The sequence below is a fragment of the Barbus barbus genome (genome assembly GCF_936440315.1).
Source record: "Barbus barbus genome assembly, chromosome: 7".
Classification (NCBI taxonomy): Eukaryota; Metazoa; Chordata; class Actinopteri; order Cypriniformes; family Cyprinidae; genus Barbus; species Barbus barbus.
The window spans coordinates 5,686,642-5,710,686 of NC_136735.1; the positions used below are offsets into that span (position 1 = coordinate 5,686,642).

Below are 24,045 nucleotides of genomic sequence, written 5' to 3' on the forward strand. Positions count from 1 at the left end.
TCTGTTTGAATAGGCATAGCGGATTGTAGACTCGGAAATAAACGCCCACTGATTGGCTAACAGTTGTGTATGTTTGACAGTCTACACCAGGGATACTCAAATCTGGCTCGCAAGATCCACCTTCCTGCAGAGTTTAGCTCTAACCCTAATCAAACACACCTGAGCATGCTAATCAATGTCTTCAGGATCATCAGAAATCACAGGTAGGTGAGTTTGATCAAGGTTGGAGCTAAACTCTGCAGGAAAGTGGATCTCGCTAGCCAGGTTTGAGGATCATGGTCTACATCCTTCACAGAGCACACAATCTGCATTGTAAAATATATATAAATAATGGTGACTTGACAGATGGACGCTGCTGTGATTTAGGTCAAAAATGCATAAATAGTACATATCGAAAGATCTGTTTAACAGACAAAGCAATAGTGAACACGTGATGAAAACAGTTACTCACACTTGGTGTTGCAACATCACTGTCTCATCCAGTATATTCGGCACATATCTGGATCTTCATCCATTCTTAATGTTGGGATCAGAAGGATGGCAAAGACTGTTTTTACACAAATCTGGTTGTTTTTATCGTTTGGTTTCTGTGCAGACCTGCACGTTTGCCTCTCGTTATTTACACTACACGTGCAAATTGGTGGGCGGGGCTAAACAGGCAGTGATGTAGAAGCAGGTGTTGATCTTCTTTTGCGGAGGCGGTGCTTAACCACACTATTACATCATAGAGTAGAACATTCCACAAGCTGCCGTTTTAGCAGATTGGCTTCAATATAAGCTGTTTTTAGACTAACGAGAAAGTTTTGAGTTCTGAAACAAACAAGATGTTTTTACAGTACAATTACCTCTTGTATGTCAAAAGATCAAGGGAATGTTGGTTTCTCAGTTCATGACCCTTTAAAATCACTGAACTTAACGATTCTTTGTTCACTTGTAATATTGCTTTGAACAAAAATAGCAGCAAGTAACATTGCTATGGTTATAAAAGTATTAATATAATCTGTTTCGAGCTTGAGTTCTGTTACACACACACAAAATGATAGGCCTAATTAAGGCGATTCACTTCCGTATTTAAATACGATTGTCACTTCTGAAACTTAACAGTGTGTAAGTGGCCATGTGTGTTTTTCAATGATTTGCATATTTAGTCTCCTCAAGTCTTAGACATATTTAGTTGCATCCTTGGGTTCTGTTCCAGTCCATACAGCACTAATACATATGAAGACCTCCTCTACGGCTCCCCCTAGAGTTTAAACGCACAGCATACCCCATCAAGACCTGGATAATTCATCCACGTTATGCCAGAGATCCAATTTGCTCTGGTTAGCGCAAAACGATGTGTACGAATGATGAATTAGCCATATTTGGTAGATTTCTCTGAGGAAAAGAGAAATTCATGTCTGCCTTCTGAACCTTCTTTAAAAAATGAATGTGTTGTAATTTTAAAGAGTATTGCTATAAAAGGGAATATCAGACTCTCAGAAATGCTCTGGTCAAGCTCAGATTCTTAAACTTTATTAATTAGGACTTGATTATTCATACAGCGGCAAGAAAATGAAGAGAATGTAAATATAGAGATAAAGTTAGCATTGTTCAAAGAGGACGTCATTATCATTTTGATATTTTTTAACAATCTTTTGAAATGTTGATATTATCATACTGATTCCTGTAATTTCATCAGACCGAATGTTTTAGGGTGAGGGTTTTCAAACTTTTTAAACTAAATATAAAGGAAGCTGTATATCTTTAAAAACCCATTTATACTGTGTGAAGAAAATATTAAATGTGTTGAAATGTCTTAAAATATTAACTTAAGAGAAAGTAAAACAAAAACATTGTTTACAAAATTGAATCGGCCTAATTGGCTTTTACATTGTCATTATACTACAAACTGTTAAATTATGATCTGGAAAATATTTACAGAGGCCCTAATTAAGACTGTGTGTGAGATTAGCAATGTCTTTTCCTAAAAGAAATATAACCAATTATAATTTTAAAAATATGTGTGTGTGTGTGTGTGTGTGTGTGTAAAATAACTGGAATTAATGTTCTAACCAGTCTTTAGGAAGCAAAAAATTTAAATTTGTGAATTTAGCAGTAAAAGTCATCAAAAAAGATGCGACTTCCTGGATGCTAATGTCATTTATGCAAAGAATAAAATATTACTTAAGACTAATGAACATCACTATTGAAGACATCACCAATTCAAAATAATATAGACCTATCTTAAAAATATGTTTTATTAAAAAAAATCCAAGACTAGAAAGGGGAAAACAGAAACAACTGCAATATATATATATATATATATATATATATATATATATATATATATATATATATAGGTTTTCATGTCACAGTTGTAAAGTTCAGCACCTAGTGAACAGTATTTGGATGTTTCAGTATTTGGATCATGCCACTTGCCTTTACATCAATTCATTTATATGTGCCTGTGGTCTCTGCATATGGACAATAAAATGGGCCGCATAGTAGTGAAGTTGTGCCATAATTAAATAAAGTCAGAGATAAAGCCTAAGACATCTAGCTATGGCAATATATTGGGTTGTATCCTAATAATCAGTAGCTTGTGTTGTGTTAGACGAAGCCTCGTCCAGTGGAGAGCAGCGGCACTGCAGGATGGGAGAACGAGAGGAAGTTCTTCAGGAACTTCTTGCAGAGCAGAATCCAGAGTTTTCTCCCCCCTCCTCTGGAGAAGAAGTGAATCCAGTTCCGTTAACGGAGGAATAGAGGGGGGACTTCAGCGAACTTGGGGGAAAACGCGATTTGCGACGCTTTCTACGCCGTTTCTCTTATGGAAAAACTGGGAAAAGAGTGAACTTTCCTCCCCGCTCCCCGAGGAAAACTTCACCAACAGAAGGGGCGATGAGATGCGAGTGAGCTATGCCTTGTAGAAATGGACAGATTGTGTTTAAGCGAAAACATGGCGTCTGTCTCCCAAAGTTTGGATTATTTTCCAGTCTGCTCTTTGCGCTCTGCTGCCTGGAGGCGCGCTCGGGCGTCGCGACAGACGGGAAAGCCTGCAGCCCGTGTCCGGGTAACTGCTCTTGTACGGCGGTGGGACCGCAAAACTCGTGCGTGGTTAATTGTTCCAGCATCGGACTGGATCAGGCCCCAGCGGCGTCAGACCTACCGACCGACACGCACACTCTGTAAGTGACCCACCGACCGCCGCCGATCGTGTTTGTGGGCGATGATGCGGGTGTTTGTTGTGATCTGGTTGAGGAGAAGGGTGAAGAATGTTGGGTGGTGTAATACTTCAGACTGCCACTGTTTATGTGTCAATCAGTCATAACCGAGGATGTCTGGGATGGGGGAAAACAGAAGGGTTGAGTGGGGGAAAACGCCCCCCTTAAGGATGGTGTAATTTATTTATTTCTTCTGTGGAAATAAAGTTAAATGTGTTCAGAAAAGTTAAAATAGTTTTATTGACAGTGGCATAAATGATGAACCAGGTATGAAAATGTCCAGAAGTTTAATATTATTAGATTTTTATGAAAAATTAAATTTGTACCAAGGGGGTGTTTTGCCTCACAGGTGGGGTAAAATACCCCCCTGATAAAGCAATTTGCTTTATGCATTCACGGCAAAATCAGAGTGCAGGCAGTTTTAGCTTAAAATGAAAAAGAATATAATTAATAATCATGAATTACAGCTAACTTGCTACCAAACTGATGCTAACCTGAGGTCATTTTTAAACTTAAAGTCCAAATATTTTTATTCAAACAACTACAGTAGTCAACATTTGAAGTGGATCAAAAAAGTTCATCAAAGTTGTCCTAAGACAACAACGCATTTTGGTTTTATGTTTTAGGACAACTTTGATGAAAGGTTTTGATCCACTTCAAATGTTGACTAGTGTATACATTTGATGGAAAAACAAAGAGTTTGCCGTTCAGAACAGAGTAAATAACTACAGTAATGAAGCCATGTTCCTGGGGGCGTTTTACCCCACAGACTATGTTTGAGAAAAAAAATGATGTCATTCTGAAAATATATTTTTCTTAAATAAAACATACTTCCTATCTACAGGCCCTACTGTTCTCAGATCATATATTACTGTGATTTTCTACAAAACAACAAGTTTTTAAACACTTTTTTTGTATTCTAAAAACATTCAGATGCAGTGACTAAATGTCAACTGGTGTAACCATCTAGTAAAAATGTTTTCCTTAGTATTCTGATATTTTAGTCACCGTGAAGGTTATGTGACATGAAAACCATCTAGTTTGTGGTTTTGTCACATGACAACAATATGGCTTCCTGCATATGGGTAACTCTACACTGACTTTTTGGTGACCAGAAGTTTGTTGGCCAAGCGTTACTATTTTAAATCATTTTATATTTTAAAATCATTTTTGTTCTAAAACAATTGCTGCAGTGCTTGTGTTTTCCCAACACATCAGCCTTTTCGTGAGCCCCCCCCCCCCCCCCCCTCTTATTTATATACAGTTGCACCACCTAGACATTTTTGACCCAAAAACTACCAAATCAATCCATTCTTATTACTGAACTCATATGGTGCTGTCTTCATCTCAGTCTGTAAAAACTGTCAAAAAGTGGTACTCTAGCTTTCTCTAAGTGGAGAAAAACACATCTCAACCCAACAAAAGGTCCAAATAGCTGCATAAGTTTATGCCTGCGCTCGATTTAACCCATGCACACAGCTTGTGCCAGCAGATGCATGAAGAGTTTGTTGCATCCTGCGACGGCGTCCTTGCGTTGAGAACACTGTGTTCTTTAGTCTCGTTTCTGTGGCGCTCGAGCTCCAGCATGTGTTATCCATTCACATAGGCTGCAGATATATGTGCAGAAAGATCTGATACTTTGAAGGGCATAAACTTCAAGACCGAAATCTTTCATCGGACAAGTGTTGTAAAATTGTCAATAACACTATAGGTCACATTTATAAGTCTTCATTAGGGGGCTTGTTGTTGTGAATATTTCTCAGGCTGTTTATTTCTACAAGTCGATTTCTATAGACACAAAGCTAAAAAGGTTATTGGTTTTTCCGCCATTATTGCCCACGGAAAAAAATGACAGTTCATTGAACACACATTGAACAAACAGAAGGGCCAAATATGGTGATACTGAAACAAGCATTTGTGCAATTTGACATGAAATCTTACTAAGATTTATACAGTTTATGACAAATAGCCCTGGCCTCCCCCGGTTAACTCCAATGCTTTAAGATTGCAATAAGTTGTGCTAATGCAGCAGTAAATTTTATTTATGAATGTTTTTGAACACAGATGTCTTTATGGGCAATAGTAGTTTTTTGTTTGTGTTGTTGTTTTTTACAGTTTTAAAACTTAAATTCATGCTGTTTTCTCTGTCTATAAAAGTGTTTCCTAAATGGAAGAAAAATATGCAGAAAGTGTTTATGAAGTGGATATTTTAAGATACAGACAGAAAGACTGATTTAAATAGAAAGATTCAAAGATGAAACAAAAAAATGTTTCAATCTAATAAGCAGCTGAAGTTTTACAAAAGTTCTGGAGCTTCTCTGTCTTTTCTGGATAGAGGAATTCAAAAAGAAGTATAAAGTCAGTGAGTCTTGGGTTTTGAGACTGAAATCTCCAGAGACAGTCGCCGTAGGTCTCAGAGACGAGCACAGACGCGACGTCTTAAGAGCTTTAGGAGTTTTAATTCATTGACCTCGCTTCCTTTCTCTCGTTGCGCCGCCACGGCCGCCCAGTGATCATTCATATTCTGCGTCTCTAAGACCGAGATAGATGCTAACGTTTTCTTTGCTGTGAGAATGAAAGGATGTCTGGTTAACAGTAATTAAATGTAAAAGCCTGTCGTCCTGGCGCTGACACACGCTGGCGAGGTGCATTAGCGCTGGAGCGCGATCTGGCAGCGCGCCGCGTCTCTCAAGTTCACAGCTGCTGCGCGCAGGAGCGCCGCTTTCCCTTCCATCCGCTCCTTCGTTCCACCCTTCCAGAGAAAAAAACGCAGATCAACTCCCGTTCCCATTCCTGGGAGGTTTCTTCTCTTGTCTTCATTCTCCAGTTGTGTCATTCTGAACTGGATGAGTATGACGTGCAAATCGAACCTGACTTGCTTCTCAAACTTCCAAAGTAGCATCTTAAGAAGCTGTGTTTTTATTGTGTATTGGAAATCCATTTGAATCTGTAAGTGTCTGGTGTTGACGCGCGCGATGCAGTAAATGAGTTGTTTACAGTAAATGAACCGGCAGACTGCTGCACTTCTGCTCACGCGGTGATTCACTGATTCGCTCGTGAAATTTAATAGGAACCATCATTGACTCAGGAGTGATGTAACTGTGCTTAAGGAGCTTCATCTGTGGGAAGAGCTGCAGTGCGACAACAAAAACAGAGACTTGTTCAAGTCTTCCTCAGATGCAGGGATGTTTCTTGCTGGGGCCTGTTTCATTAAACAAGTTTACCAAATATGCCAGGTTTATTTCAGTTAGTCTGATGTACTAAATTAAATAAACCTGGCTTATTTGCTAAACTTGTTTAATGAAACAGGCCCCTGGTCTGTGTAGTGGTCTTCACTGGCTTTTGATAGTCTGCATTGACTTTTTAAGTTTATTTATTCATTTATTTAATATGTCTAGCACAATTAAAGTTATTTTCATTTAGTATTTTGTTGATCTAAGTGATATTTTACCCCTGAATATTAATTATTTTAATAATTAATATTTCATATAATTGCATTATAATATATATGACTTTATATTAATTAAAAAATAAATGAAAAGGAGTGGCTTTTTAGCAGTTTGCAGTGGTCTTTGACCTGTGTTGGTTTATTAGTGTTTTTACTGGTCTTTTCTGATCTTGACTGAAACATGACTTTTATTTTTATTCAAGATTAGTATTTGGATAACCTTAGATGTATTTATTAGTTAAATTAAATAAATGATAGATAGATAGATAGATAGATAGATAGATAGATAGATAGATAGATAGATAGATAGATAGATAGATAGATAGATAGATGGATGGATGGATGGATGGATGGATGGATGGATGGATGGATGGATGGATAGATTTGTGCGAGTCTTTTTTTATCCAAGTTTGCACGTCTGTCTGAACCTGAAAATGGAGATAATACTATGTGGAAAGGAAGAAGGTCTGAATTCCTGCTGTCTGTTTCTTCTTCTCTCAGAATGGTTTAATCACGTCGAGCTGTCGTGAGTTTGTGTGTGTGTGTGTGTGTGTGTGTGTGTGTGTGTGTTTCACAGGCTGGGCTGGAACTCACTGACCGAGTGCGCCGGGAGGTTTATTTTGTTGCCATGACAGTCTCACATCATGACATCACCGTACACAGAAGCACAGGCGGACCGAAGAGCAGTACTCAGCACCAACAGCACATCTCTGCCACTTACCTCTGATTTAAATCTTTATTAGATGAACAGAAGTGCTCAAAAAGTTAAAGATCGGCAATCAGCCAGCAGTTTGAGACTTCTGAGCAATAGTGATGATTGACTTCGAAAACACTACTCAGAAAAATTGACTAAACCTTTTATCACACTTTTTCATATTACAATCAATTGTTCACGTACAAGGAAATTGATTTGTTTTAGTAGTTTAATGCTTGAAATAAATGCTTCAACTTTATTTCAGTTGCCAAACATCTAATATTTGTAATGATTTTTATTTCGGCTTTATTTCAATTACCAAAAATTATTTTTAATAGTTTTAAACAATAAAAACTCTGGAAAAGAGCAATGACTCCATTGAACTTTTGAAAACAGTTATCTAAAAATATTTGCTGAAGAAGTTAAAAATCAACATTAAATACTTATTTATTTTTACTCATTATTTAATACTCAGGGGTTTTGGAAATATGAGCAATAGTGATTATAACTAAACCTTTTTTTTAAATTTTCATATTACAATCAGGTGACATATTTGTATTATTTTTTTTATTTATTAATATTTTTTATTTCTATTTAGCTTTCATTTATTTTTATTTAATTTTTAGTTATTTTAGTGCTTCAACTTACTTACTTTATTTCAGTTAGTTGTCAAGGCGACCTTTTAAATGAAGTGTATTATCTAGTATTTCTAATTTATTTTATTTTTAATATTTCTGTTTAGCTTTATTTTTATTTAGTAATTTTAGTGCTCCACCTTATTTTCATTTCCAAGACAACATTTCTGATTTGTATGTTTTTCAGTTACCAAAAGCAATTTTGAATTATTTTAGATTTAGTTAATGATAACAACACAATGATTTTCTGACTTTATTCAACTTTTGCAAATGGTTTATATCTTTATTAGCAAAAAAATAAGTGCTCAAGAAGTTAAAGATTGACATTCACCCCCGAGGATGAGCAATAGTGATGGCTGACCTTAAAAACTTCTCTCAGAATCATTAGAAACCTATAATGTCTTATTACAGTCAGGTTTCACTTGAAAAGCACTGATCTAGAGTTGGTCTCCTGCACACCCCGGATCATCAGGTTTAAATGACTTAGTTTTGATGAAAATGCCCAGGAATATTTGTTCCAGACGCAGCTGGTTATGTAAGTCATTTGTAGCGGGGCTGTGCTTCATTTAGAGGAACACTGATTCATCATTAACTCGCTAGTGTGTGTGTGTGTGTGTGTGTGCTTATATTTTGGAATGCTTTTGGAATCTCAATGTGCTTTTTCTTCCCCTCCTCCTTCACTCCTGTATTTATCTATCTGTTCATTCACATGCAAGTAAAAATAACCGCTATCATGCTTTTCCTCGTTCTCTCACATCTCTTTCCTCTGGCACTGAGAGCCTGAGGCAGTAAAGCGTCAAACCCTGAAGCAAAAAAAAAAAAACCAGCAAGAAGACTTTGCATGAGTTACTGCACAGCGGCCAAATGCAAGAATAATAACACGCTGCGAAGGCTTCGATAACCCTGAGTGCCTGTGTTTTCTGCACAAGTAATGACGTCCTTGATAAATTTGTCCCTGACTCACATGTCTGTGTTTTTCCACTGATTCAGAAGTATCTGTTGGCGTCTTCGCCGAAAGACCCCATGAAAACAAAACTAGACCTTTGTGGCTTTTAGTCCATGTCTGTTAACCCCATTTCAGCTCCGTTATGTTGAGGTCTTTTAAGGATTTTTTTTTTGTGGACACAAAGTACTAAAATATTGACCATAAATAATGTGGAGTGCTGCGATTATTTGTAAGTTTTGTTAAAAGACACAGTAAAACATTATGACATTAATTGCTGTTGATAGAGCTGTAGCAAAGACTGAATGTAGATCAGACGGACTAGAAATTGGAAACCAACCAGAACACTTTTTGTCATTATTTGAGGGTAAGACAAAAATTTAGATAACATTTGTGTCAGATTTGATTTCTGTTTTAAAATGTTCTTGAAACTTGAGTTTTGAAAAGTTGAGTATATTACACTGTAAACGGAAGCAATCAAAATCAACATTCAACATCATCATTTTTTAGATTATATAATAAATAAAAAGAAAACAGATAGAATAGAAAAAGAATAGAGCAAGCTAGTGCCTTTTAGCTTCTCTAGTGTTAGTTTTTTTTAAGAAAACAAGCAGTTAGTAAATGAATAGAGTGCAAGATTTTTTTTTTTTTTTAAGAATAGAATTAGAATAGAGAGTGCTAGAATTAGTGGGTCAAATGAGGATGGAAAAGATGTGTTTTTAGCCGATTCTTGAAGATGGCTAAGGATTCAGCTGCTCAGATTGAGCTGGGCAGGTCATTCCACCAGGAGGGAACAGTTAATGTAAAAGTCTGTGAAAGTGATTTTGGGATGACACAATAAACGCAAGCTTCTAGAGAGCACATAAGTCTGAAGTAATGAATTTAGGTAAAGGGGTGCAGAGCCAGTGGTGGTTCTATAGGCAAGCATTAATACCTTGAATTTAATGCGAGCAGCTATTGGTAGCCAGTGCAAATTGATAAACAGAGGTGAGACGTACATTATTTTTAGCTCATTAAAGATTAATCTTGCAGCCGCATTCTGGATTAATTGTAAAGGTTTGATAGAATTGGCTGGAAGACCTGCCAAGAGAGCATTGCAATAGTCCAGCCTGGACAGTAAAACGTTATTTTTAGTTAATGCCAAAAACACTTTTGAAGAGCAATAACTGCAGACTTAGTTGAACTTTTTCATACATGTATACGTCATTTGCACAGCAGAACAGTTCACAGCAGATATAAACATCCTTATATGAGCGCTTGACGCATATAAACACACTCGTTCTTTGTATTAATCTGGCTTTCTCAATCTCACTCTGTCTCCAGTCGATGTCTTCCTCTCTGCTCCAGATCTTGAGCTTCTATTTCCTGTGTCTGGAGCTTTCTCTCTGTCTCTCTGCTGATGTTTTCCTCTCTGTTCTCCAGACAGCTGGACTTCTCCTGCTGCGAGTATTTAAAGGGTCGTATAAGAGCAGAAAACATGTTATGAAATAGAACCGTGTAAATAAAGATAGAGCTGAAATATTTTTGCCTACTGTGTCGGGACGGCTGGCTGTGAGTACAGTTTGGTCACATCTCACATTTATTCCTGAGGTTCATGACTGTTTTCTATCTTCCACCAAACAGAGTGTTTATTGTGTGTGTGTTACTGTATCTTTAAGACTACTGTCTATGGTTGATCCCTGTTGATTGGCTAACCTGTATGTCGCAGAATAGGTGTCGAGGTCAAATGTGGACACTCATATGTTAATGAGCTTATAGTTTTGATGTCATGATGATTTCTGAGCAAGTTATTTTGCTGTTTAGTTTTAGTAAAAGATCTGGATGGACTCTGCGGTGTGAAGATTGAAGTTTGTTGACAGTGTATTTAACTTTATAATGTCAAGACATGAAGAATGGTTGTGTTTTATAACAAAATAGAATGGAATGGCAAATCTATGTAAAACATGTCTTAGCCATATTTCACCAGAAAATACAATAAAAACATTTTTAAAATATATATTTTGCTTTAAATAATAGTAGCAAAACATTTCAAGACTGAAAATATTTTGCTTTATTACATTAAATTGACATTCCCAAATATCCAACTTTAAATTATTATATTTATGAGGTATATTTATGTAATATATTTTATAGGTAGATTATATAGAGAGATGTTATTGTTTATATTTATGCAATTTTATACTTTTTAATTTATTTTAACATTTTAATATATATTAAAGAACTAACATTACTGTTATTCATTTTTATTTCATTTAAATGCACTACAGCAAAATGCATTATTTTGTATAAATATATTACAAATTAAATAACAGATATTTTTCTCACATTGCACTAATGTGAATCAGATTTGTTTTTAAGGTAAATGAGAGTGTGAAATAAAATATGCTTATTTGCCATTATTATGCGAAACATATTTTTCTCGTTTCTTTCGATTGGCCTGAAATAAAACCTGGATGTGTTCTTGTAAGATTCATCCAGTAAGGAGTGAGTTTTCACCAATATACGGTGTTACTTTTGGATATAAACAGACTTCTGAGGTGCCTTTCGGCTTCATTGATTCAGAGTGATTTGGCTGTACAAACAGTGAGTCAGCGACTCATGCAGCAAATGATTCTCTGGCTCAGTGAGTCAATCTATCAGTCCGCAAATGATTCAGTGAGTCATTGTGCAGCTGCTCTGTGGTCGGCCCCTGCCATCACTGCACCGAGAGTGTGTGTTGTTTTGATAGGTGTGATATTATGTGTGACTCTATTGGCTCTCTTGCACACTGCTAAGTACATGCACAAAACACGTGTTACTCTTAAAGGCTAGTTCTGTAAACTGTGTTAGCGATGACAGAATTTCATGTGGCTTTCTTCAGTGTAATGAGATGGTCGCAGTTATTGTTTAGTATGTGTGTCACAGGAGATTTAAACATCTTGAGATCAGATGACGTTTGATGTTGTTCGACTGTGACTCGGTTTGTTTACGCGAGTGTGTCGTATATGTGCACGTCTGTAGGTTTGTGGTTGTGTGTGTGAGAGTCAGCTGGGATCCAGACAGCTCATCCAGTAGCAGAGTAAAAACACACACAATGTCCTGAGAGGGACAAAGCGAAGAGCTTTTTACTGTGAAGGACTGGCAGTTATTACAAACTAATGTCTTTATAATCTTCTTTAGGAAACAAATCTCTCCCAACTAATGCTGTTAAGGAACACTGTCATTTGGTACATTATAGGTTAAAGTGAACAACAGCACTAATATATTCCATGCTATTTATTTTCAAGTAAAAACGTTTGTATACAACTCGATTGCACATAAGGTAGTTTTCGTAAAAACTTGTCTTCATTACAATTTATTCAAACGTACATGTATAATTAACAGTAAAAAAGCTCCCTCTGGTGTTTTTATTGCTAACTAACCAACTGTGAACACTGGATATCTTTCCTGAGGTAAATGCAACGTTAAGTGACATAGTTCGCATGCTGTTTTATTTGATTTGATATTATTTGTCTTTCTTTTGATTGAAACACTGATTGAGTGACATGAGACGCGATACATCTTGGTAGTTTGTGATTTATCTTTCAATATACCTTCTGATGTTCATTCATGTTTATTTTGTACTATAACTTAAAGTGGAAGAGACTTAAACTCCGTGCTGCCGCTTGAACTGAAACTGCTACAGCGATCTGTCACACAACATTTAAGAGTGTCAAAACAGTATTTATTGATTGAATTTTGTGATTAAAATGTACAGGAATTGAAAGCTGAGGCTTTGTTTCTTAAAGCACAAAGCTCGTTGTGATTTATAGGATTGAAGGTCCATTACAAATAATGTTTATTGAAGGGAAAACCATGGACCTTGCAACCCTAGCTTGAACTACAGGTAATTCATAGTGTCAAATAGAGCCCGCATTGATGCATAATTATTGCTTTAACCTGGACAGGCTTTAACTTTAAACATTTGCAACAGACAGTTGCTGTCTGACACAGGAAATAATCTGCCCTGGTAATCAGCTGTTTTTAAACAATCGGCCATTGGCATTGTTATTGTCCTGTATAAATATTTTTCAATTTACATATTTAAATTTTCACACATTACACTAATGAGAATGAGAATTTGGAGGAAAATCTGCTTAAAAACACTATTTTTTATTCGTTGATGGTGGTTTTTTTAGCATCTCGCGCCATTAGCATTACATTAAAACATGTCAAATTATAACAGTAAAAACATGTCTTGACTGTATTATAATTCTGTCGGTTTTTGAACACAAACATGTCCTGTGTGAATGCCCCCTCCGTAGGCAGCTGCCTATAGGCAGCACTGCAGTTTGCTAGCTCTAGCAACGGAGCGTTTCTCTCCTCCTCCCCTCGTTTCCCGGCAATTGGAAAGTATCCTGTTAATCATCCTCCTGGGACGGACTTCCAGGAGGAGAGGGGCCGCTCTGCCACATATGAGCCCAGAATGAGGCACCCTGCCCGGGTCGGACAGATCCAGAGAGCCCAGCTGAGGAATAAAGCCAGATGCGAGCGGTTCACAGTGGGTGATTGTTCACTGAAAGCCCCGAGGTGCTACGGTACCACTCTGGTGCTTATCAGGGCCAAATACACATACACACACATAAACACACTCACTCAGACTTAATATTTACACAAACACGCGTACGTTTTGGCTCTTATTTATACACACGCTCACTTAAATAAATGAGATACGTGATCATACACACACACAGAGACACACACACACACACGAGCGCTGGCCAGAATCGTTGACCCCCTCCTTCTGAAATTTCGAACATAAACAAAACGGAGCACGCCATAAAATTCTTTCCTTTTTCTTCCTTCTCCCCCTCCTCCTCCTACCCTTACGCTTTTTTCCACCTCGGCCACAACAGACAGACTGCTGTTTAGTGGGTTAGTGTGTATCCGTGGTTACAGCCAATTGTGGTTTGGCTGTTTTGCCGTGGCGATTACGGCTCTCCTATGCCTAATGCTCATGGCAATGGTCAGTGTTGTCATCCTCATCGCCCGAGTCCACGGCTCCAGTCTCTTCACCTTAAACCATTGCTATGTTCACAATAGCATGCTACCATACTACACTAGCAGTATTCAATATGTATAAAGTGCACAGTAAGCAAAATGTCATTATGCAAAGAAAATCTGTTTAATCTACTACATTTGCTCATCTACTACATGTCCTCATTTGTAAGTCGCTTTGGATAAAAGCGTCTTCTAAATGACTAAATAAATAAATTTGCAAAGTGCAATGATGCACTAAACCTGACCTTCGATTAATAGTGTGATGCATGAATCAGAAGCAGGTTTTTAATGACATAACTAGTGTTCCCTTAGTTTAACATACTTTTTAAAAGTATTATATTTTTTCAGCACTGATAATACAAGTCAACTAGTCAAGATTTAGTCATTTTAATGTTAGATTTTAAAAATATTACATTATTTTGAAAAGTGGATACCTGGAGCGGAAAACAAAATATTTTCATTTCACTTCAGTAAAGCGCCACCTACTGTCAGAGAGTGAATTTGCATTTTTATTCAGCCAGTCTGCTGCTTTTGGTGCCAACTAGTCCGTTACAAAATTTCCATGTAAACAACTGTGAAATTAGTTGCAGTGCTAACCCCAAACCCCACTAGACTCCTAAAATGTTTGTGCAAAATTAGATGCCAAAAAAACGTAATTGTGAGATCATAACTTGATTATAAATGCCAGAATTTTGGCAATATTTAATACATTTTAATCATATGCTGATATAAACAATTCAGTTGGTGATCGTGTGGCCAAAATGTAGCATACTACAGTTTGAAAGTGTACCATTACCACATCAAAAAAAAAAATCCATTCTGAATGTAACTTACCTACACTAAGAGAGTGACGTGACACAACAAAACTAGAACATTCTATAGTCAACAAACATTGTTTGCAGGGAAGACAAGTTTTACAAGAATCATTTTTGGGAAAAACTGATGTGACTATGACTTCTTCTGTCATATTCCCTTCATATTCCAGTCTTTTTTCAGGCTAGAGAGGCTGATATGAATCTCTTTGGCTGTGGAATGAAACATACTCTCTGGGCTGTTTTGCCATCTTTCTTTCTGTCCATTTGACTCTCTCTCTCTCCTACTGGAAGTGGCACCAGACGGCCCTTCGGCCCTTATAAGGTGAAATCAGCGCGCCTGGTAGAGTAAAACAGAACCATATGTCGCTCGCTGACTCCCTCGCGCAGCTCCGCCAAGGGGCTCGGGCTCTGGCGCGGAGCTGCACACAGGAGTCTAACTCCTGCTAATATAAACTGAAGAGGTCACATTTATATGGTCATGTTCAGGCTGCACACTGGTGCTTTATGTTACAGAGAGGGAGGAAACTGCGTTCTGTGTTCATGCGCTGCAGTAACATTATTTTGGCTCTCAAATGAATAGCTCATGTTATTGTGAGTATGGATTTGTCATAATACCCCATTTCCATGCTCATGCCAGCTGTGAATCAGGATGTTTTCTGATCTCATGCATGAAGATCTTCTCAATGACATCATTAGGAACCTCTTTTAGAAGCATGATGTGATAGTTTGATCTTCCAGTGACTCATGGGATTGGTCACACAGAAACTCTTTAACACAGGAATGAATGTTTCATATAAAGTTTAGTGGTGAAAATACAGTAGAATTTAGTTTTATTTTATGATTTGTTATTAATTTTGTAGAGTATTTTGCCCAAATCTAGCCTATTATGATTTTAATTTTTTTTGCTCTGTGACATTTATTGACAATAACACCTTTCTTTTCCTTTTTTTCTTTTGATTTTGAGGTGAAATGTAACTTAAACATGTACTTTGATACATAACATGGAGTTAATAAAGGAATAGTTAAAAATGTAAGTTTATGGAAAATGTACTCCCTCTCAGGTCATCCAAGATGTAGATGTTTGTTTCTTCATCGGAACGGATTTGGAGAAAAGTAGCATTACATCGGTTGCTCACCACCTCTGCAGTGAATGGGTGCCATCAGAATGTCCAAACAGCTGATTAAAAAATAATCCACATGACATCAGTTAATATTGTGTGAAGCGAAATTCTGCATATTTGCTGCATATTTCTCTCCTGATTTAGACAAGACAACTTTTTCACTGCGGAAAGCAATATTATGGACAGAGGAATCATGTTTTAGCTTCTAAACATCTTAATGATGGATTTGTTTTGCCTCATTCTGACGGCACCCATTCATTGCAGAGGATCCACTGGTGAGCAAGTGACATAATGCTAGATTTCTCCAAATCTGATGAAAAAATAAAAACTCATCTACATTTTGGATAAACCTGAGGATGAGTATGTTTTCAGCAAATTTACATTTGTGGGTGATCTATTTCTTTAGCATATATCTATGTAGTTTATGCTATACGTGCTAAAAACATACCATGATACTTTTTGGTTGGTGGTTACTTGCACTCTTAGAAGAGATTGAACCTTTAGAGTTCAAAAAAGAACTTTAAAGTGCACACTTCTAGCTATCAAAAAGGTTCAAATTTGAACTTAAAGGTTCTATAACGATCCACTGGTTATTTGGCAGTTATTTTTTGAACCTTTGTTGTTGTAAAAGGTCCGTATTAGAACCTAACATATTAAATGTACATATATTTCTAAGATGTACTGTAAAGACTACTAGACTGAGTACAGTTAGAACACCATTTAGTAAATTACTAATTCACAAACTCAGTATTAATGAATTTACTCTTATTCAGTTACTAATTGTAATGTCAGATGCAGTTGTGGCCTCCATCAGTTTTTTCTGTGCCCCATGACCACCTCACATATCTCTAAATTGCACAATAACCTTTATGTTGTTGTCAATTTTTAGAACACAAATAAAAAATCACAAAAATCAATGTTCAATTTTATGTACAAGAAGCTATTTTGTGTTCAATTGAGAGGGTGAAATTCTTACCCCTAAAAATAAACTTTATATTCAATAGGCTATCTTCATATTTTACACCTGTACATCCTTTAAAATTTCACATTCAACCGTCAAATCTCAGTTAGCCTACTAATTCAGCTCAGAACATAACAAGTGACAAAAGTGAATTATTTGAAATGAATCTGGTTGGCAAACACCTTTTAGACATGATCAGGTTGAGCTCGTGTTTATACTATTGAGGAGCACCATTATGTCGTTCTGTAACTCTCCTTCAAATGTGAAGCAAATCTGTGTTGTTTAAGGTTTCATCAGCAAGATTATTTTTCTTTCTTTATTTCTTTCTTAGTAGTTTTATTATTGTTGTTGTTGTTCTTGTTGTCATTATTATACTATTATTATTACTATTATGATTATATTGTTTCAATTTTGAGAATAAAAACAAAAATTTTTAAACCAGGCGGAGGGTTTCTGGGCTTGGTGCGTAACGCAACGTAAAGCACTGAAACTGTTTTGCGCAAGATCTTTTAGAAATAATGATGGAAGGGGAGGAGGAGGTCTGAGAAGTAGACGATGTGAACAAGGCCCTACATTCATCTTCAACACTGAACATGCTTCAAAGTTGAGAGACACCCTGACATTCATTGAAAACTGTTTAATGTATCATAATGCCAAAACCAATATGCCAGCCACAATGGCCAGTTTTTTTGATTAAATGAATGTATATGTATATAAATGCATGATGTTGATTATTTATATATGTGTTTGTTGGTTTGTTTTGTAGTACATATTTATGTATTAAACGGTTTATGGACAATCGCGGTGTTCTGTCTATATAGTGAAATTGGATTATAATGTATAATAATAATAACAACAATAATAATGCTATTGCTATCTAGAAAAAGGTTCAAAAAGGAACCCATGAGGGTCATTAATGCACCTTTAAGTGAAGTTTCCAATTAGAACCTTTAAGGTTCCCCCAAAGTTGCAATCTCCAGGAACCTCAAAAGGTTTATTTTCGAACCTTTTCTTCTAAGAGTGTGTGAGGCTTTCTTCCAGCTGTAGTTATGAAGTAAGTGTGCATTCAGACAGATCCCGTCTCTGTCCAGAGCTCACAGCAGAACCACAATCCGCTCTTGTCCGTCGAAGTGAATCTGGGCACTAAATCAAGCCTTTTCAAATGCTGCATGGAAAATCTGAGCTACACGTGAGAGCTACTTCATATTCCAGCGGCTGTCCTGCTGTTCATTTTTCCAGCAATCAGGCGCAGGAACACTAAAGCCCAAGTGGAAATAATCGGCTTCAGATCTTCCTTCTGCAATCAATAAACTAAAATAAATACTTGAAGGAATGACATACAAATAAAGAGAGAAATCTCCAAAGCAAGGATTTAAAGATCGATCTTGAGCGTTCATTTCCATATGAGTTTAATACATGACCTTTTTTAACTGCTTGTCCATCATGTTAAAGTTTCTGTGACTGTAAGTGCATGAATAAGAGGCAAGCGTTGTTTAGTTCATGATTGGTTGTCTGTTGCTTTTTTTGTGAAACCCTGCAATTTGGGTTAAAAGAAGTGCTATAAATTCAAATGTGAAACTTCACTTAACGCAATATTAAAATGGTCTTAACCTGATGTTAAGTTATCATTAAGCATAGTGTGAAAACCCTTAAAACTAAGCTGCAGAAATGGCTTGTACAGAAATGATTTAGCATCCTAGCAATGGTATTATCATTTATTTTGCATGCACTAAAAAGCCCTTAGTTTAAATCAATAATTATATACACAATCTATTTTAAGTATTTATTATAAAAATGTATACAATTAATGATTTGATATTTTATTCTATAATTATGTGCATTTGACAGACACTTTTATCCTTATTTATTTATGTATTTATTTTAAATCAAATACTGGACCGATGATTGTTTTCTACCTTTTGGGCAAAAGGTATTCAATTTTTTAAATTTATTTGTTTCTAGTTTTTTTTCTGTCAAAAAACAGAACTATGACATGCTTAAACAATCAAATTTGCATCCTGATGAAAATGAAAATAAATATTTAAATAAATGATTTTATACATAGAATTATTTTTTTCAAAAATGTTATTTTTGTATGCATTTGACAACCACTTTTATCTAAAGCAACTCGAATTCAAGTTTTATTTTATGAAATGAAATGAAATAAAATGAATATCTTAGGCATCAAACCTACACTGTAAAAAAAATTCCGTAAAATTTACGGTAAAAAACTGGCAGCCGTGGTTGCCAGAATTCTACCATAAAAAACGTTTTAGGTTTTACGGTTATAACTTAAATTTACAGTTAAATACCGTAATTTCTTTAATTGATATAATCTTAATATACAAACCTATTAAAGTACTGAAATCTGTTTTGTTCCTTTGAAATACACTGATAACCACCAAATGCAGGTGATGATGAGAAAGTTACATGATCAGCCAAAGCCCATCACAAGCAACATTTAAACAATTGCATATACAGAAGGTGCACAGTGTCATTCACACAAGCACTAAACACCATCATGGTGAGACTCATTAAACTGAAATATGCAAGAAACATTCATTTAACAATATTAGATGTAACATACAAACCTAATAAACATAACTGATAAGAAAAAACTAAGAAGAAACATAGTTATTTCAAAGAAAAAACGTCAAATTCAAACAGAATTTGAAATAGAACGCAGGGAATTCTGGGAACGTCAGTTTACGGTTTTTCCCTGTAAATTTTACAGGAACTTAAATTAACCATGTAACAGTTAACCATGTAACAGTATGTAACAGGTTTTTACCGTAGCATTTTCACAGTTTTTTACCGTTAAAATCACGATCATTTTTTACAGTGTACGACCTTGGTGTAGTGATTGGTGTACACAAAATAAATTATTATTATTATTATTTTATTTACTTATAGAGGTTGTTGCTGTCAGAAACAGGACTACAGCAGCACACTTACACAATCAGCTTTGCATCCTGACCAGGATAAACTCCGACAAACTAGAATAACTTTAAGGCAAAAGTTTTTCTCTGATTTCTCAGCTGTTGCCTGTCTGACATCTCATGACTGTGAGCTGAAGATATTCTTTTCCATTTCAGCTGCTTGAATAAACTTTCAGAGACCCTTACACAACACGATATAAATCTGATTGTGCTGAAAATACACTCGGTCCCTCAGTGACTGACACACATGCCAGAAGAGCACAGCGCTCCGCTTTCATTCACTTTGCACTGATAACGTTCAGATTTGTTGTCATAGTTGCACACAAACACACACACACGCAGGCCGTGTTATGTAACGTGATGATGTGTAAGAACGCCTCCTATTAGTGAGGAACGGACACAGTAATGACTTTAGCAGAGGCTTTTCAACAGCATTGACGGTCAGTTAAGTAAAACTCCTCCTCCTCTCTTACACAGTCTGTCTGGAATGGACAGATGTTTTCTTCTGGGAACAGAGTTCACACACACACACATGTGCTGACACCCGTCTGTTGTGCAGATTGCGTTATTTATTTAATCGATTGGTGTGTTAATGGGAAAGACTGATGCTGATTGATCCATTATCCTGATTTTGTTTGTACTTTGCATCATGGGTGATGAAAGATGAATCTGAATCTAAGAAAAAAATAAGAGAATGTGGGTTTAATAATTAATTCTTTATATAATACACATGTAATATTTATTTACACTGTTCAAAAGTTTGGGAAATAATGTTTCTGAAATAAATTAATACTTTTATTCAGCAAGGATGCATTAAATTGATTAAAAGTGACAGTAAAGACATTCATATTATTACAAAAGCTTTCTGGTTCCTTCAATAAGCAGTAAATAGTATAAATAATATTGCAAATGAAAAAAAGGACAGTGAGTAATGTCCGTTTTCAGTGCTTGGTTTACCCAAAAATGCAGTTGCTGTCATCATTTATTCATGTTGTCCAAAATGTCTATGGCTTTCTTTCTTTCTACACCAATGTACAGTGATTTACATTGTCATTGTGTGCTCAAAGTACTCAAATTAGGGATTTGAGAGCTACAGCAGAGGGGAAGATTTCAATTTTCAGTCTGTTCCTTGCATAAATCCATTGAATGGTGCTTGTAATGTTGTACACAAGTCACAAACTACTTGTATAATACTTTCTGTGGAGCTCCATTCACTTTTACTATATGGAAAAAGAGCAGCATGAACATTCGGCTAAACATCTCCTTTTTGTGTTCCACAGAAGAAAGTCAGTCATACGGGTTTGAAACGGCTAACTTCTTCTCAGTCTTCCCTCATGAACAGCTTTCTGCAGCGGTTATCTCGAGTATGAGTGTGTGTGAATCTCTAAGCGTCTCTCTCTGGCTTCTGTTGCAGAGATCTGTCCAGAAACCACATTCCCTCAGTGGATTCAAGCCTCTTTGATCACCTCACCGCCCTCAAGGAGCTGTAAGTGCCACGTCTCTCGTGCGTGAGCGTGTGTGTGTGTGTGTGTGTGAGTGTGTGAGTGTGCTGGAGACGCAGTCAGTCATGTATGTCTGTAATGGGTGGTCTGGTGCTTGTATAATAGGGGGTCTGGTGTAAACGTGAGTGTGTTTCTTTGTGCTAAAGCAAAAAGCATACACGTTTTCTAATCTGCAACTTCGTGTTTACCCCCCCCCCCCCCCCCCCTTTATCAGCTATAGCTATCAGGTATAGATTAATTATATTTTCCACAATAAAAATAAAGCCTCCTTTTAGAAGATTAATTGAAATTATTTTCAGCCCATTTTGTCTCCAGATTCTCATTACTGTAATGCAGTTTAATGGATCACAACATCTTTTAGTGCAGTAGACTATTTTATTTTAATATGAGTTGCTGAAAACGTAATATGAAATATTAAATAATATATAATGACATCTTTTATTACAGTATGCTATTTAATTTTAATTAGTTTAATTATTATTCAAATTAGTTTAATAACTGGAAAATATTTCAATTATATTCAATTCATATCTAAATTTGATTATATAAAAAAATCTTAATTAAATGCTAAATGTGAAATACATTCGTTTTATTATTATCAGTATTATTAATAATAAAATATTTTATTATGAGTAACTGAATATAAAAAATAATATTTAATAATATATTATGACATCTATTCTGGCAGTAGATGTTTTATTTTAATGACTAAAGATTGGAAAAAAAATGTTTAATGACTTTAAAGATTGATTTTTTTTTTTTAATTGTTATATTTAAATTGTTATGTTAAAATAAACTGAATTAGAATGCTAAAAAGCAAGTTGTTTTTATTATGTATTTATGTATTATTATTAATAAAGTATTAACTGAATAACTGCATTTTTATTTAAATTTTTCATTTTTATTCTCATGACTGGAAAATATTTACAATAAAAAAGTGAAATGATTATTATAATTATTATTAATTACATTAAGTATTTGTTGTTATTATTATTTTCTTATATAGTTCTTATATATATATATATATATATTTTTTTTTTTTTTTTTTTTTTTTTTTTTTATGGGGAACTGAACATAACTGAAGCAGACACACTCAGGTCTTCCAGTTCAAACAGCCTCCTGTTTGCTCTTCTCCTCAGGTATCTCCAGAGCAATCGTCTGGTCACTCTTCCTCACGGGATCTTCAACTGTGGGCCGTTAGCTGTGCTGTAAGTGTGCATGTGGGCGGCAGTATGGTCTAGTTCCCAGACGGTTTTTGAGCTCATATGGTGAGAATGTGTAGGCGGATCTTTCTGGAGTCTCTCCCGAACCGCAGAGTCAAACGCTGAAGAAACTGAACTTGAATCAACCGGACACACTCCACTCTTTCAGCTCAAACAAAAGCAAAATAAATAGAAAGTGAAACAAGTCATGTATCCAGATGTTTATCTTTGTTGTGTGAACAGTAACACACATGCACCTCGACTACAGCGTTTCTAACACACACACACACACACACATTGTTCGTTCAATCACAAGCCCATTACAACCAATTAAACGTCATAGCTTCAGGCTTTGACTGCACTATTTCCTGCTCCATTTCAGCACCTTCACACACACACACACAATGTCTGGTACACCAAAATCACTCCAGAACTTTTCCATATGCTGCTCCAACGGCTGAACAAGGGAACGATTATACTGAGAGGAAAAGAAAGAAGGGACTTGGAAAGAAGGAAAAACTACTGAGGCTGAGCAATAATATATATTTCACTTTTGTCTTGCAGAGATTTGAGCAACAACCAGATCACCACCATTGAGGAACGAACGTGTGATAATTTATTCAATTTAACTACGATGTGAGTATAAACACACACGTTTCCAATGTTTGAACTTTCAAAACTTAAAAAAAAGCTGAATGACCTGAGCTTAAACCTGAAAACCAGTCTAGATCGAAATGATAATATATAGATGCACAAGTTTAGTTTAGTTTAGTGTGACGGGTCTGCCTTATGTAATGGATTTCTCAGCAGAAGAAAGCAGAAGATCTGTTCTGGCATCATGTCGTCAGATCCAGTAACAGACACACCCTGAGTCCAGCTTCCAGACGCTGTACTAGCTCACTGTGTGTGTGTGTGTGTTTGTGTGTGTGTGTGTGTGTGTGTGTGTGTGCATGTTTATGTGGTTTATGAGGACACAAATTTGTATAATGACATGGGTATGACAGAGGTATAACAATATGAAGGTGGTTTATGAGGACACTGCCTATGTCCCCGTAATTCAAAAGCTTAAAAAACATACTAAATGGTGTTTTTCTGAAAATCTAAAAATGCACAAAGTCTCCTGTGAGGGCTAAGTTTAGGTGTAGGGTTGGTGTAGGGCAATAGCACACACAGTTTGTTCAGTATAAAAACCATTACGCCTATGGAGAGTCCCCATAAACCACAAAAACCAACATGTTTGTGTGTGAGGGATTGATTCCTGTCTGAATTGTGTTTGTCCACTGAACTGAAATTTCATTAAACACACACACACACACAAATAAACAACCTCTAAGACACAGTTATTTTGTGTTTGTTAATGCTTTAAAAGCGGTCATTTAAATGGGTGAATCTCACAAGGAAATGACTTGGTCAAATTAATCACAATTATATTTTCTGCAATGATGATGAAGCTTCTTTTTAGGACCATTAGGATTTATTGACATGATTTTCAGCGTTATGTTTGTCTCCAGATTCTCATACCATAAAAGTATTGAAAATATGTGTGGACACATAAAATACATA

At 36.0% G+C, this 24,045-nt stretch overlaps 1 protein-coding gene across 1 annotated transcript in view; it reads left to right on the plus strand.

Moving 5' to 3' along the window:
- Window positions 1-2,898: 2,898 nt before the first annotated feature.
- Window positions 2,899-24,045, plus strand: part of LOC306873285 (polycystin-1-like) — a gene marked incomplete at its 5' end in the record, with an annotated part of 89,397 nt that continues 68,250 nt past the window's right edge. The window contains 4 exon segments of the mRNA XM_079422471.1: window positions 2,899-3,167; window positions 21,193-21,264; window positions 22,420-22,488; window positions 23,047-23,118. Of these exon segments, the coding sequence (XP_079278597.1) occupies window positions 2,899-3,167; window positions 21,193-21,264; window positions 22,420-22,488; window positions 23,047-23,118 (482 nt within the window).